The sequence below is a fragment of the Aricia agestis genome, chromosome 4 (assembly GCF_905147365.1).
Source record: "Aricia agestis chromosome 4, ilAriAges1.1, whole genome shotgun sequence".
NCBI classification, from domain to species: Eukaryota; Metazoa; Arthropoda; class Insecta; order Lepidoptera; family Lycaenidae; genus Aricia; species Aricia agestis.
The window spans coordinates 6,380,760-6,398,720 of NC_056409.1; the positions used below are offsets into that span (position 1 = coordinate 6,380,760).

Genomic DNA, 17,961 nt, shown 5'->3' on the forward strand with positions numbered 1-17,961 from the left:
ATTTTAACTAGCATTAACGTTATTTTCAGAAATGATTTACATTTCACAAAATAATGTAAATTCAGCTTCTCGCCTAACAGTAAGCTAAAATTCCCTATTTACATTATCTAAGTAAGCTAAAATAGGGAATTTACGCAAAGGTCGGAGCAGAGAGCGCCACTAGCACTACATCATATAGGTACATGTGTAACACAAGAAATTCCAACATTAACTTAGATCTAGCTTAGTAGTCATAATCAACATTAATTATTCCCGTGGTGCTTTCCCTTTAGTTCTTTGACTTTCGGTCATTGCAACTTTGTGCTGTCTCCCGCTTTTTATGGGGAGGGAATACTGTATACTTCCTACTCCTCCTATCTTCTTCTGATTAATTTCGTTGCGGGTCCCAAGACAGCTTTAGCATGTCCCTCGGGCTCCCTGAGATCATATCAAAAGGTTTTCGTGGTTGGATACCGCTGTCGATCCTGGCGACACAGGAGATACAGTGGTGGGAATGTGTGGTGGGCCAAAGCCCGTTAAAAAAAAATGTTAATGAAATTAATAGAAAATAGCATTAATTCCCAGTACTAGTGTGGACGTTGCTCGGCCGAGGCGGGCGCATGCTCACGCTCGGGCGAGCGCGCGCGCGGCCGAGCCGAGCGGTGTCGGTTTTTTGAAATGCTCAAAGGTGCCTCGGTCGTTTGCCTCCCGCAGTGTGGACGTCATATGTTTTGGTTTGTGCCGCGGTCAAAAATGAACGATCAGAGTCGACAACTAATTTAATTTATACGCCGCAAATGTATGGCTTTGGGATGCCGGGATCCCAATTACACTAACAGAGGGATGAGGGAAGATTCCTGGAGAAAAATCAGCTGCAAAATGTATATACCTGTTAAGGATCTAAAAAATGGAGTCTTTCTTAGGATCATACAGACGAGATTCTCCTATTTTTTATAGTTGTGTATAGCAAAATAAAAGCATAAGCTGCCACGGCTGTGCATACGTGCGGTGCCATCGTGTCTTTGTGAGCAATGGCTCGGGCTGTTCGAGCAAGGCAACCTTGCTGTGTACGCCCGTCCGCCTCGCCCTCGGCGGGCATGCCTTGCCCGCGGCTGCTCGCATGCCGCGCGCGGTGGGCCTCGCACGAGGCGGCTCGCTTGGTGTGGACCCGCCTATTGTAGTTTTCTCCACATTAACTGTTTCACATGATCCTATTTTAACTATAGCTTTTAGAACTCAGAAATAACGTTAATTCAACTTTTTACAGACAAAATTATGACCAAGTTGGCCCACAACAAAAGCATACTACCAACTAATATTATATTATTATGTCGTAGTCAACGAATGCGCTAGTCATTCGATTGAATGACTAGCGCATTCGTTGAATTACACCATTTAATTGAATGACTAAATGACAACTCGTCAAGACGTTGACCGTAACGTTTAACGTCTTGACTAAAAGTCATAATATTATATTGAAATGTTTGGGAGGGATCCTAGTATTATAGAGAAAGATGTCACAAACAATAAGAATACTTTATTACCAATAATATATTTAACGGGTGATGACAGCATACCTTCCTACACATTTCAAAGCAAAAATAAACTAAAAAAATATATAAAAATTAATAAATGCATTAAAAAAACCAGAAAATTATTAATAAATAATAAGAAAAATATTATTAAACTAACGAAAGTTGCAAAAGACAAAATCTTAATAAGGAACAAATATTTAGCTAGTACCAAGGAATTGGAAAGTACGATATGTTCATATGAGGCAGAGGTATGCAGTCTCCAATCAGAAATTACATATTTACATGCCTCCCTCCAATCTGTTACTAAAAGATATGAACTGGCACAACTGGAAATATCTAGTCATATATCAGCGTTGAACACTTTGCTTGAGGAGTCCCATTATAATGAAGAAAGACTTAAGTCTTTATTACTAAACTCATCATGCCAATGTAAAGTAAACTGTTCATCGGATATCATTAATCTTACTATGGATGTGGAGACTCATTCCAAACCCTCTAATATAGAAAACTTAGATGCATCATTGGCCTCAAGACCAGGCTCAATCAATATTTACAGCGATGAGCTGGGTCGTGGTGTCGGAATGCAACTGAGTAAGTTATACGAAGGACAGTCAGTATGCAATACCTGTATGCCGGGTGCTACATTTGAACAAATATCAAATAAAGTTTTAAGCATTACTCACTGCCCGAATACTACATTAATAATATTGTCAGGGAGACGGGGAAATGTCAATAAAGATCAATTGGAAAAGTATATAGAATCACTAAGTTTACTTAAAAATGTAAGTAAAGTTATCTTATTTACATTTCCCTACATAAAACGGTTGCCATGGGAAAACAAATTAAGATATAAGCTTAATAGCCAATTGTATAAGGCTGTTAATAATAATTGTATATTATTGAATGAAACTGAGAATAAGATAAACATTATTGACATTAATAATATTCTTAATTATAAATTATGTAAGTTGACATTAGATAGATATTTTCTATCATTTTACTTTACACGACTTATAGCAAGTACGCTATTCAATTTTTTATTTTTAAATTCAGCCAAGAACTTGGCTAGTAGGACGATAACTGCTTCTGTTGAGCAGTTTGGTCATAATGATATGACATCTAATGACAGCTTGGAATATGTTCCAAATAAAAATAATTTAAATTAGACTATAAGACAACAGAGGATGTCTCTAGCACTGTAGATCTAATTCAAAATAGTAAACTTAGTTCACTTACGCTGGTGCATCAAAATATACAAGGAATGTCAAATAAGGAACTAGAAATTGATTTATTTTTAAATAACAATAATGTAGATATTTTATGTATTACTGAACATTGGTTCAAGAAAAATGAAATAATGTTAAATTATAGTATGCACCAGCTGGCAAGTTCTTTCTGCAGAGAAAAAGCCATAAGAGGTGGTTCACTCATACTAATTAACAAGAATTTAAAATATAAAGAACGTAAGGACTTAGTGAGCCTCTCTACAGAACGAACAACTGAAATAGCCTGCGTAGAGGTGGGAAACTTTATTATTATATGTGTATACAGGCCTCCACTAGGATTATATGATATATTTGAAAAGGACATGGAGATTTTATTAACAAAAATAAGTGCATCTAACAAACACATTTTACTTTGTGGTGATTTTAATATAAATATTTTAGACAATAATTCAACCACTGTTAGATTCACTTCTTTGTTAAGATCATATAATTTGACAAATTTGTTTTATGAACCCACAAGGATCAGTGGCAACTCTGCTACATGCATTGATAATATTTTTACCAATATAGACTCCTTAAAGAAAGAAGTCTTAAACATACTAAGCTCTGATCACTGTGGACAACGAGCTATTTTCCCCATGAACAAGAATTTCAAAAAAGTATGTAAAAACAAAAGTACTTGTATTCCAATTAATGATAAACGTATTGAGAAGTTTAGGGGTGAAATTATATCTAAGATTGGAAATTTAGAATATCATAGTAGTCCAGATATGACATTTGGTAATCTTTTCAAATTAATTAAAAACCATTTTGATACTACCTTCACCTCTAAGACAGTTGGAAAAAACAATAAGAGTAAATTTAGTGAATGGGCTACACCAGGTATTATGAAAAGCAGATTAAAACTGTATGACCTTTATAATGAAAGGACTATAAATCAAAGTGAACACTTTATAAACTATGTAAGATTATATTCAAAAATATTTAAACAAGTCTGCAGGGCTGCCAAATCTATTCACATTAGAAATAAAATTAAGAATTCAAAAAATAAAGTAAAGACAACGTGGCAAATAATAGCAAGTGAAACTGGAAGAGTCGCCAGTCACAACTCAGATTTTAAATTAAATATAGATAACAAAAATATAACTTCCGACAATGATGTTGCGACTGCTTTTGAGAAATTTTTCGCTGACATTCCAGTTTCAATTACAAGTAACCTAAAGGACTCTCCTGATGATGCTATATTGTTACTTAAAGAAAATGTAAATGAATGTGATATCGACTTTAGATTTAAAGAAGTAGGTCCTGAAGACATTTTAAAAACTTTCAATTTACTAAATATTAAGAACACTACTGATTTGTGGGGCCTATCAATGAAAGTTATTAAATCTATAACCGATGTTATCGCGCCCTACTTAGCGACTATATTTAATGATTGTATAAAAAGTGGCGTATTTCCTGATTTAATGAAACACAGTAAAGTTTTACCTCTTTTTAAATCTGGTAGTAAGTTGGACCCGTCTAATTTCCGACCTATATCTATTTTACCGACATTGAGTAAAATTTATGAAAAGATAATACTGAATCAATTACTAACGCACTTTAATATAAATAATATTTTACATAATAAACAATTTGGATTTACAAAGGGACGATCTACTACAGACGCAGGCGTTGAATTGATCAGTAGTATTTTTAATGCCTGGGAGACGTCGCAGGATGCTCTAGGAGTTTTTTGCGATCTCTCAAAGGCCTTTGATTGCGTGCAACACAAAACATTGGTCAGGAAACTCTGTCACTATGGCATAAAAGGCACAGCACTCGCCCTCCTAAAATCGTACTTGTCAAATAGAACTCAGAGGGTTGAGATAAATGGTAAAAAATCTGCTGGTGCAAAAATTGAAATGGGGGTCCCACAGGGGTCTATATTAGGACCCTTCCTGTTTCTTATTTATATAAATGACCTGCCATTCTTAATTAAAGATAAACATGGGATAGTATTATTTGCTGATGATACATCTCTTACATTCAATATCAAACGGCTTAATGCGTGTTATGACGAAGTAAATAATGCTCTCTCAAAGATTGTACATTGGTTTAGTGTTAATAATCTTTTACTTAATAGTAAAAAAACAAAATGTATTAAATTCAAATTGCCCAATGTAAGGCAAACGGAAACCAATGTGCTTTTAAATGGTGATGTTATGGAGCTAGTGGATACAGCTGTATTTTTAGGTATTACACTAGACTCCAAGCTTCAGTGGGGCCCTCATATTGCTGGGTTGGCCGACAGACTCAGTTCAGCAGCATATGCAGTAAGTAAGATTAGACAATTTTCAGATGAAACAACAGCACGTCTAGTGTATTTTAGTTACTTTCATAGTATTATGTCCTACGGCATTTTGCTGTGGGGCAATGCTGCAGATATAAATACAATTTTTGTGCTGCAGAAGCGAGCTGTGCGGGCAATCTACAAGTTGGCCCGTAATACTTCACTTAGAGAAAAATTTAAGGAAACTGGAATCTTAACTGTTGCTTCTCAATATGTCCTATCAAATGTATTATATGTTAAAAAGAATATATATCAATTCACGAAAAAATGTGATACCCATGGGAGAAATACTCGTAATAAACATAAGCTTGAAATTCCGGTGACTAGACTTACTAAAGTCAAAAATTCTTTTAAAGGTCAATGTATACGCCTTTATAATAAGATCCCAGAAAGCGTTCAAAATCTCTCAATTAATAGATTTAAAAAAGTTGTTAAAGAACGTTTGTGTACCAAAGCGTACTATAAAGTTACTGATTTCATGAATGATAGTACACCATGGGAATAAGGTCGCCCCCTGCAGAGCTGTTTCATTATAATATGTATAATAATTGTACATTCGTTGTATTTTATTTAGTCATAATGACACTGTTATTTTATAATAATATATTTTTTGTAATTTTCCATCTTTTTAGAAAAAGATGGCCCCGTGCGAGTTTCTTGCGCCGGTTCTTCTCGCCGGGTTAGTTCCCGAACCGGTGGTAGGCATCTGTGTAGCCCCGACGTTCAGAGAATATTTGAAAAAATTTATTCTGAATAAAAATTTTTGAGTTTGAGTTTGAGTTGAGTTTATAGTTAAGTCGCTAAACGTAAACAAGTAAAATGTAACACAAATAGAGTTCTATTGTATCGAAATCTGTGGCTTGCCCAGTAAAAGGGACTATTAGAATTTCCCAAATTATTAATAACAGGTCTAGATTTAGCGGGAACTATTTAATTTGACAGTTAAAGGCATGATACACGTGTCTAACCTGTGACCTTTGAAACTCCGGACCCAACTCCGAGCTGGTTTTAATTTTATTTACCGATAAAAGTAAAGACAGGAAAATTTTTGCATGGTGTTTTTAAGGTGGAGAACCTTCCTGATACCTTCTAGGAGCAGCCGGGCCAGCCAAATGTTTTAAACATATATTTATAGTATATGATAGAACATCTTCAGAAAGGAACGTCTAAATTGGGCGTATGCATTGAGGTACATTAGATAACTTGAAGAAGCAAAATATTGATGAAAATGATGCATGCACGGCGCGCGCGCAGTCTTTGTTGTACGAATTTGTTAACAAAGCCACCAAGTGTCCTTACTGTGTCTTATTCATATTGTGGTCTGATTAAATAGTAATATTACAATAGACTTAGTTTTGTCTACTCTGATAATATTATGCAATTCAATGAGATGTCCCATTCTGATTAGTCAGCACTTGGATGATTGAACTATAATAGACCTGTGTATCGGTATAAGCATACAATTATAACCATAATATGTCGATATGCATTGCATATTGCATATTATGCATACAATTACTATGTGGATGCGTATATGAATTCTAATCAGTGGACTGTGAAATAGAGATAGTTTGGACATTCGAAGAGCTTAATTCCTGGGTCTGGTCTTGCGCCACGTTAATCATAATATTATAAAAGCAAGCTTTATTTTTTTTAAATAATATAAACATAATATTTGTATATGAGTACTGAGGAGAGAAAAAAACCTGTAAAAGTATAGTAGGCAACTTTTAACTACACAACTTTTAATTCCGTTAAAAGTTTTTTATCTCGGGGTTCCTTCGTTTGCATAATAAGGCATAATTATACATTCGTATACAACATTAAAAAAGGCCCGAGTCTCGAGACACAGGTGTGTACTAGAAACGACATATACCTAGTCAGTAAAAATCTAAAACAAAAACCTAAGCTTTTATATTTATAATAATAAAAACGGAATAGCATTTTCATTTTCATTTTAGTATCTCCGCACATATACGCAAATTGTTTTAGGAAGCTCGCTACAAATACAAAAGTTTCCCGAGCTATACTTGGTAAAATGAAAATCTATTTTCAATCAAAAATCCATCAAAGGGACGGTAAAAAATTTAGCAAGGCTCGCTTGTGGGGAGATTTAATAAAATCTTTTTTTTTATGAAATAAGGGGGCAAACGAGCAAACGGGTCACCTGATGGAAAGCAACTTCCGTCGCCCATGGACACTCGCAGCATCAGAAGAGCTGCAGGTGCGTTGCCGGCCTTTTAAGAGGGAATAGGGTAATAGGGGAGGGTAGGGATGGGAAGTGAATAGGGGAGGGTAGGGAAGGGAATAGGGTAGGGGATTGGGCCTCAGGTAAACTCACTCACTCGGCGAAACACAGCGCAAGAGCTGTTTCACGCCGGTTTTCTGTGAGAACGTGGTGTTTCTCCGGTCGAGCCGGCCCATTCGTGCCGAAGCATGGCTCTCTGACTCTCCCACGTATAAATGTCTGTGTCGAATATTTTGGTTCGCGACTAAATATCGTTGCGTTCTCGTCGGTCCCGCGATGGTCGGATTTATAGGGGTCAGATAACTCCGCCATAACTCACTGATACTGACCCGCCTGTCAGTGTGCTTACTGAACCTTTATTGATCATATTCTGTGGTTACATTTGTTTTAAACTCCTGGAATTCGACCAAATACACATAAATAATAGTATTTCAAAAAGATAAAACCGACTTCAAAATTGTACGTAATTGAGAATTAAAATTCCGTTTCTCAAAAACTACTGCACCGATTTTGATTAAACTTGCACCATTCCCTAAGTTGAATAGTACCTAGTTCAACAAAAAAAAAAAAAGAATTACTTAAATCGGACATAGAGTTACAGAATCCAGAGATATGCGAACACAAACATAAAAACATACATACATACAATTTTGAAATTTGGCACATTTGCTCAGATGCTGATATAGACTAACATATACGAAAATTGGGCAGTTCTGGGAATATTACATATATACGCGTCGAATTGATAACCTCCTTTTTTGAAGTCGGTTAATAAAATGTAAAATTTTCAGGAATAAGATTCAACTCTCGAATGCTTTTTCCCAAACATATCTCAATAAATTTTCTTTTAATCATGATTCAACTGTTTTAGCGCGAGAAGATAACAGAGACAAACAGTGCATTTATAATATTAGTATTCAGAGTTAATTTTTATTGTTTTTCCACACACACTCAATACAATCAAAATATTCAGTAAGTAATTAATAGTATTCGAAACAAGTAATCTTATTATAAAGAAATAAAAGTATGCTAGATATTCTGCGTAAAAAGAGATTATTTTTACTTATACTAAAATTAGGGGTAGGCAGTTATAAGAAACTGTGACTCATGAGTCATGAGTCATGACTAAAATTGCTGAGTAAGGCGGTACGAAAAGGTCGGCTTTGTGTGTTTACTCCGCGCTTGGGACTAAATATTAGAGCAAATATTTCGTATACAATTTTACCCAATATTTTCTAAATAGCGAATATTGCGCAAAGGTCGAAGCAGAGGGCGCTACTAGCACATAGAGTAAATAATCCGATCAAAATCCGACATGTTGACAGACACGTTGTCAAACGTCAAACAAAACTTTTTGTTTTCCGTCTGTGCTAGTGCTGCCGTCTTACGTGGAAATATTGCGAATTTTATATGAAACTAACTGTCCCGGAAAACGTTTCTTTGCCATATAAAGTATTTCGCCCGTATTATTTTATTGAAGTGACTAAATAAGTACGCACAAACACAAATGCACTTATCAATATAAAAAGTACCCAGTAGCCGATTCTTAGACCCACTGAATATGCATATAAAATTTGGTTAAAATCGGTAAAGCCGTTTCGGAGGAGTACGCGGCCTAACATTCTGACACGAGAATTTTATATATAAGATTACGAGGATTATGTACATCGTTATTTAGGTTGTCGTATAAATACTTAGTTATTAATAATAACTTTTCAAGAAAGAGCTGGTTAACGTTGAGCTTAGCTTGCTTTGATTAAGAGCATAGTGTACAAGATTATTATTTTAACTGAAAATGTAGCATCATTTCCATAAGCTCCGAACGTGCTAGTTAATATTAAGTGCTTAATCTAGGTCCAGGGTGAAGTAATTACTTAACTTAATATACATACTTAATAGTTTGTATTTTAAAGTGGGCTGTATAGTATGTTAACCCGGTGTAAATATCTGTACTTAGACCTACGAATAATAAAAAAACTAACTTAGACCCAATTTGATTACGTCATTATAACGCAGGCTTGTTATAACCACGAAACTACAGATATTTTGGATCGGTTGTAACTTGTAAGTACAATTATTTAAATTTAAAGTTTAGCAGATTGCTGTAATGGATTTAAAAATATTTATTTTTTAAAATACAATTTATAAGTTATGCTAACAAAACACTGTTTAACAACACAAAATACTAGGGGGAGCTGCAGCACGAGCATTTCTTTTTCGGATCACATGACTGCGGACCAAACTTGGACGTATCCATTTTGGGTTCCGGTTTCTTGTCGAGGCCTGCTATGAGCCTCTTGAGCTTGGCGATCGCTAGCCCTGGGTGGAGGCCCTTAGGGCAGGCGAGCGTGCAGTTAAAGATGGAGTGGCAGCGAAACGCCTTGAAATCGTCCCTCAGCTCGTAGAGTCTACGCTGCGTATCCTCATCCCGGGAGTCAATGACCCATCTATAGGCGTGCAGCAGCGTCGCCGGTCCCAAAAACCTTCGGCCGTTCCACCAGTAGCTTGGGCAGGAGGTGGCGCAGCAGGCGCAGAGGATACACTCGTAGAGCCCATCCAACTTGGCGCTCTCCTCCGGCGTCTGCGCATACTGAAACTTGCCCAGCGCGCCCTGATCGTTTCGCACCAAGTACGGCCGAATGCTGTTGTAAGCGTTGAAGAAGTGCGTCATGTCGACTACCAGATCTTTGATCACGTACATGTGAGGGATTGGCAGAATGGTGATGGTTTTGGCCTTCGGTATGAGGGTGGTGCAGGCGAGGCAGTTGCTGCCCTGCAGGTTGATGGCGCAGGAGCCACATATGCCCTCTCTGCAGGACCGCCGAAACGTCAACGTTGGGTCCATGTCTTTGATCTTGATTAGTGCATCCAAGACCATGTTCCCGCAAGTACTCACGTCTAGCTCGTAGCTCACGACTTTAGGTTTCTCATTAGTCAGTATACCCCCATACCTGTATATCTTAAAAACTCTGCGCTCAGTTTTTGTTTGTGGTTCAGATTTTGATTTAGCGTACCTGATTGGTATGTAGAAACTTTTATTTATTTTTCGTAATGTAATCATGATTTTTATGAAATTCATAAACAGTAAAAATTTGGATTTGATAAACAAAAGTTGTCAAAATGTGACGTGATATTCATGGATAAAATTAATTCCCACTATGTTTGTCATCGGTGTTCCGTGTTAGCAAAAAGGTTTAAAATGGGGGTACATTTATTATTTTCGAATACAAAAACCACTTTGAAAAATACATTTTTTAATTCGCTCGTTTTATAATTCCCCCTAATAAATATAAAAAAACTGCCTTAAAGATTATTGTGGTAATAATCCTTATGGCAGTTTTTCAGAAAAACGACAAGAAACTATATTCTTTAGCATTTTCTGATATTTAAAAAACATCTATACTTTAGAGAAGTCATAGTGCTTCTTTAAAGTAATGCTCACTATTACCTCGCGATGCAGATGTAGGAAATCCAAAAATGCGAACCGCCATAGAATTTGAAAGCAGCATTATGTTGTTGTTCCTTTTGTATTCCGTTCAGTTGTTAAAAGCTAATTACTATAATGAGCTTCCTCGTTCGTATTTTCAGGAAGACCTTATTATCTCATTGTGTGAATATATTTTTGAGCTCTTGTTTGAAAATTTGCCAATTTTCCCTTTCATTTTATATCGTCTTTCATTATTATGTAAATGATCATTAAATCTAGTATAAACAGTAAACGGACATTGTAAAAGAATAAATATTTCATTGACTATATTATAAGCAGTGCCAAAAGCCATCCAAAAAGGCCTTATAGTCATACAAAAACACGAATTATTTGAAAAGTCCAGTAAACATAGCTCTAAGTCAAAAGTGGTAATTTTCTTGGTTCCTTTTTAACGCTAAATATTATTTGCAGTTAAAACCCATTACGATCATGTTCATAATATTATAAAACGTACATAAATATCGCCATTTTTCGCTCGATTATACCATTTATACCGGAATATTTTGGAAGTCATTTTCGAATTTCAAACGGGCGTGTTCTTTGAAGTTATTGCATAAATCTGCACCAAATGCCGCGCGGACTGTTTGTGAATGTACTTTATGCGTTATTCACAGCACTATTAACGCGACTGTACCGAGGGGCTGCGGTAGCGGGTATTAAGCCATTATTCCCCTTTAGCGATACGCTTTTGGTACAAACGAGAAGTAATTGCAATTACAAAGTCATTAGCAGTTGCAAGATTGTTACAATTTCCTTGGAAATGTCTGGATTTTCGTATGTTAGGTATAACTAGATGAAGGAGGAAGCAAGTAGTTTCTACATCATTAAGAATATTATTATATTATTAATATGCTTTCTATTGTTGTGTTATTCTTTTGGCACATAAATTTGAAAAACATATTATGATAATATTATGTGAGTCGCCAACGATTGTGAAGCTATCAGCATGTTCAATCGACACCAATCATGGGCGACGATAATACATATCTACAGGTTTGTGATCGCCTATGTTGGTCAGTGTTGGGCCAACGTGGACCTCAAAAATAAAATAAAAACTTGAGAGGTGTCAAGGGGCACCCGAATGGAACGAAGTTTTTTCTTATGTTCAAAAAACCTGTATACATAACATTATACACTCAAAGAAATTATTAAACAAAAAACGCCATCTATTGACGCCCAGCTGAATACTAACAACGCGTCGCTGCTTATTAAAAAAACGCCATTTAGTTGACGCACAGGAATACTTACTATCAACGCCCTCTGCCCCTAACATGCAGGTACTAAAAAAAAAGGGTCGAGGTCAAATCAAGGTCAAATATCGTTCTGTCTAGCCTTCAGATTTACGCCGAACGCGCGATAAGGAACTTCGTTCCAAAAATACATCCTCATAAGTAGCTCTAGTTTTAATGTTTTATAGATAAGACTATAAACCTAATATTCCAGGTAAAATCTATACTAATGTAGGGTCCAAAGGGGCCAGGCTCAACATGAGGCCATCACTTTTACTCTACTTTTACGACGCTCCAAACATGCGTGTTTAATGAAAATTTTTACGGCGCTATCGAGCGAAAGTACTGTAAAATATGAAAATATATAAAATGTCATAAAATTGCGAAGCCGAAACATTATGTGATTTATGAACCGTTATAATATATAAGTACCATGTGGGAGAGAAATGTTTAGGCACGAATGTGTTGACTAAGGCTGCGTTTCCCCCGGAGCCTAGCTAAACTGAGCTGCTCCAACATTGTGAATTTGCTGAAAAAATAGCTCTTTCAAGCTCAGATACTTTGTATCCCTTATATACAGTGAACTCTATATAAGGGACACATATTATACACCCTTAAGTAATTAAATTTTGTTTTGTTACATCTTGTATAAAGACGGCGATCATTAACCATCAGGCGATCGCCAGCTTGCTTCCTGGTCCATATTTTTACAGTGGTTCCTGCAATGTCAGGCAATCTGCACTTATAAAGTTCCCAAAGATTTTTAACATTTAAAATTTTTTAAAAACAATTGGGAATCAATAAAATCGCTGCTTTGCCTGACCTTATTTTTCTTGGTTCTGAAACACACATTCTTTGCAACATGCATTATTGGAAAGGCACCCTTGTGGTTTTGTTTTCTTTCCGAAATTGGTCTAATGACACTTGCTGCTTTGTAGTGGCATAGAGCAAAATTAAACTTATAACAATATAAATAACCTTAACAATTAGTGGCATTTTATTTTAATTTTGTCGTTTGCGATCGCTTGCCGCGTTCATCGGAACGGTACCTTTAGTGCTACAAAGCTCATACTAAACTATAATGTACGGGCGCGAAACAGCTAATTGTAAACGGCAGTCACATCACAGCCACAATAGTATCAAACATTAGAGGTCTGAGTGGTCAATTAAATGGTAACAAACACATTTATCACTCGAGATTGTCATACGCACATCATTCTATTCAATTTCTGATGCTACTGCATTTGCTGTACAGTCAGAAGCACAAAATTTAATGAATTAAGAAAAAAAAGATTAACAACGGGACTTACACATGATATATGCTTAATTCGCTTAAACCTGCAACAGACAAAAAAGATAAAGATGTATTAAATTACAATGTTTCTAAAACCGCGGCCAAGCCCTGTACATAATATTTACAGAGCTTATTCCACGGAACTGCTTTACTTTTTTCGAAAAAAAGAGTCTATGTATAAAGATAGAGCTAAAAGGACTACCCAGCTTAAAACCCATTTGGTAGTTTCTGCGTGAAAAGTATCAAACATCACTCACACATTCTTCGCCTTTTACAAACCGATTCGATTTAGCTTTAGCTTTTCCGTAGAACAAAAGGCAGTGACCAGGCAGACTGAGGGGCGGTATTTATTATGTATCGTAATTCTCTCTGTACAGGCAAGCCATTAATTTTGGAAGCCTTCCTTGGCCCAGGGGTGGATACATCAATGACAACGGGCAACTTCTGATGTTGCTCAACATTGTTAGCATTATTAATCAACTTGCGAAAGAATTTCATAATTAATTTTAAACTTAAGTTCATTGAAAGGAAACAGATGCAAACTTTGATCTCTGATCCGAAGATGAAATAAAGTTGAAAATATTCTTGTCTAACCATTTTTTCTAATCCGAATTGATCCGAAGGAGACGTTAATATTTAAACAGTTCAGATACTTAAATATATACTTATTTACGTAGCTTTTTAGCCTGTACAATGTTGATAATTATGGTGTGACCATAGACTTAATATATCAGGTTTATGGGTGTGACATGGAACACTATGTTTTTCTTTATTATTGGGGTAAAAAGCTGTCTATGTAAAGAGCCAGAAAAGAGAGTGATATCACATTAAACTACGACAGTATATATTATGTCTATGATACAAAGATTATGTCTATGATACAAAGTTACCCAACGCCCTTTGTTGACATACGTAATTGAATATAAAATACTTTTCATCCGTCTACCAGCTCGGTGAAGGTCCTTCTATGGTGGGATCCTTTAGGCCATTATCATTATAAAATAGTTCACAGTAATAAATAGACGCTGTTAAGCATTCGTGTACTAACCTACAAAAAATTACGTATTGAGTTAAAAATGCAGTTGTGTTCTTTAGAGGATTTAGAACAAGCATTCAAAATTTAACATTTTTGTGGGTTAGAACAGAAATGCTTAATATCAAATATAATAAACATTATTAAAACAATTTTAATCAAACGAAGAGCATAGTTTGTTTGTTATGAACTTATGAACCTTTCTACAGAGACATAGCTCCTGAAATAGTTTACCAACATTCAATTACGGATAGGAGACGAAAACTTCACAACTTTAATTATAATTATAACTGCCACTGATGGTAATTACATGAAATACTAGCGGTCGCAAAGTTTTGAACTTGCCCGTAAATTTGAAACTACTTAATAAAGATAAATTTTGTGTTAATTAATAAATGAATATTATATATAAACTTTACCTGCCGTGTGGATTATTAGATGTATTGTATAGAGATGTGCGAGGCAACAATTATAAGATGTTTACCGTGACCGTTTAGGCCTTCCACACAAGACTGCGAATTCGCATCAAAAATCTGCAACAAAACTCATACTAAAATGATATTTCGATGCGATGCGAATTTGCAGTTTTGTGTATTAATCAAATGAAATATAGTAATTGTGCTTACTTGCGAGCTCGGAGTGTAGCGGTCCTAATACATATTAGTATGTTTATAATAACCGGTTAACTTATACACGTTTAGTAATATCATTATGTACCATCAAAGAAATTGATTGACAGAAAATATATCTGTCTTTACGTCTGGTTTATTTACTCCTTCACGCTTAAACCACTGAAAATACTTTGTGTCTCCAGAGTCTAGAACAGTCGTATTTCAGTTTTTAACCAACTTTCAATAAGGGGACGCACATATCGGTTAGGTACATTGTCTTTTTTTAACTGACTTCCAAAAAACGAGGAGGTTATACGTTCGGCTGTGGATATTTTTTTTTATGTATGTTCAACGATTACTCCGCCGTTTGTGAACCGATTTTCAAAATTTTCGATGTGGTTCTATATACATTGTATGCGCCACTATTTATTCCTTAAGACGTATACTGCAAAAAAACGTACAGGATTGTGCCGACTTACGATTTGATTGAGCCTTAAGGCAATGCAAGCGCCATGTAGTCATACATTTTTAAAGTGATAATTATAGTGGCGTTGTGCACTATCTTGGGATAGGTAATTATAATGCTAAATTCAGGACATGTAACCTGCCTGATCAAAAATTCGCAAGACGGAGGACGGAGTACGCGAAGGAAAGGAAGTAATTAATAATAATCCCATTCTCTTATTACGCGCTGCGAAAATGTTAGCTCTGCTTTTTCGCTTCCATTTCTGCCGGCACTCCCGAGCGCGACCTCTTGTTTTCAAAGTTCACTGTAAAAAAATCGAATGTACGTTGTCTAAGGGTATTATGATGTCGAGTCACGCTCCACAACGATGATTGATGAGCGATGAGATATATCAGCTGAGTGTATTACACCGTCACGTAACACGCGCCTTATCAGACAAGCGATTGCCTTGAGTTTGATGACTTTTTAATTATTTGCTAAAATGTTGCCCGCCTTAAGAGCTCTTCTGACTCTAAAAATCAAACATCGTCCTTCTCTCTTCACACTCACGCCCGTCTTTCATATGCCAGGTGAAAAAGGACGGCGCGGAATCATCGCCAAGTTAGTTTAACTTGAATAAAAGACGAACTATAATGATTATAAAAAAAGTATTTTGAGCAAATTTAGGTTTTATCGATATCTACCTTTTTAGATATTAAAAAATATTAAAGAAAAGACAGCAAACTTCGAAGATCCAAGCAAAAATGTGTCTAAAACAAGGTTTATTGTAAAAAAGAAACTATGGAGCATTTTTTCAGTAATCGTGTTTTCGTCTTGAGAATTTAATCTTCATGAACTGAAGTTACTTGTGTCAAAAAATCAGTTTTCTAGATCTTACAGATTTTGAGATCTAGGTTAAAGTATGTAGTCAAGTTAAGGTCAGCTGCGCTCTTAAGACTGGTTCTTCATACTACGTACAAAAATCAGTATATAAGTATCCTTTACACGTGATCTATGAAGTAATATCAAAAACCTTGCTGCAACTACAGATCCTGCTGAAAGTGTCTCCATGCCAAATTTCAGCAAAATCGGTTCAGCGGTTTAGGCGTGAAGAGGTAACAGACACACTGACAGACACACTTTCGCATTTATAATAATATTAGTATATTAGTATGGATTTCATTAAGGTATCTCTAAACCAAATTCAATGTTAATTGGTTCAGCGGCATATTATAATTATGAGTTCGAAAATTAACACATTCATAAAAAATACTGCACACATTCGAATTGACATAATCCTACTAATATATTAAATACGAAGTCCGTTTGTTTAAAACCTTTTCACGCCCAAACCGCTGAACCAATTTATTTTAAATTTGGTATGGCGATACTTTGAGTCCCGGGAAAGGACATAGGATACTTTTTATCCCGTAATAAGTACGGTACCCGTGTAATAAACGAATTTTGGCGCAACGGAATCGCGGGCGTCATTTAGGGTGGGTTGCACCAACTTACTTTAACTATAACTGTAAGTTTAACAATAACTTTAACTACAATGCAAAATGTCAAATCTTTGGTTAAAGTTTAAAATGGATGCCATCAAGACGCCATATTTAACCATAACCATAGAGCTCGACAAGGCTTTGAATGCACGTGGCGAAAAAGGGAACTAACGCTGTCATCATACAAAAGCGCCATTTTTGACAGTTCTCTTTTACTGGCAACGCCCTCGCCCACGTTGCCCTTGTCGGACCAGCAACGTCTTCTGTCAAATTCTGTGGTCAAAGTTAAGGTTAAAGTTAAATTAGCCTTAACTATAACCATAACTTTGACCATAACTTTAACTTTAACCACGCCTCTGGTGCAACCCAATCTTAGTATAAAATACTTTTAGAAGGGGCCATCCGGTCTTTATCTCCGAGTTCTGAGAGCTCGCGCACGTGGTTTACTGTCTAAAATGCCATAATACATGAAGTTGTATTTAATTACCAACTAGCTATTTGACCAAGATTTGCTTGGTATTCGATAAAACACGAATAAAATGACATTTTCTAAAAATGATTCCTATCTAGATCGATTTATCGCCCCCGAAACCCCCTATATACTAAACGAGCTTTTGCCCGCGGCTTCGCTCGCGTTATATGCGCTCGTATTATTATATACAAACTTTCATCCCCTATTTGAACCCCTTGGGGTTGGAATTTATCGAAATCCTTTCTTAGCGGATGCCTACGTCATAACATCTACCTGCATGCCAAATTTCAGCCCAATCCGTCCAGTGGTTTGGGTTCTGCGTTGATAGATCACTATGTCAATCAGTCAGTCACCTTTGAGTTTTATATATATAGATTTCATGAAAATCGTTGGAGCCGATTTCGAAATTCCAATTATATATATTATACAAGAATTGCTCGTTTAAAGATATAAGATTAACCCGTACAATATACGAGCTTCGTTCGGCTTTGTATTCATATCATGAACTGCTATCCTTTATCAATTTAGCATAAAAATTAAGCGAGAACATTTCAAAGGTAAGAAGAAA

The 17,961-nt window shown here is 35.9% G+C and overlaps 1 protein-coding gene across 1 annotated transcript; it reads right to left on the minus strand.

Moving 5' to 3' along the window:
• Positions 1-9,423: 9,423 nt before the first annotated feature.
• LOC121726071 (succinate dehydrogenase [ubiquinone] iron-sulfur subunit, mitochondrial-like) lies at positions 9,424-10,422 on the minus strand. Its single transcript, XM_042113298.1, has one exon. The coding sequence runs from the start codon at positions 10,397-10,399 to the stop codon at positions 9,506-9,508; it is 894 nt and encodes a 297-aa protein (XP_041969232.1). The 5' UTR covers positions 10,400-10,422; the 3' UTR covers positions 9,424-9,505.
• Positions 10,423-17,961: the final 7,539 nt, after the last annotated feature.

Coding starts and splice junctions, on each gene's coding strand:
- LOC121726071 (XM_042113298.1), bottom strand. CDS start 10,399: ATGAATTTCATAAAAATCATGATTACATTACGAAAAATAAATAAAAGT.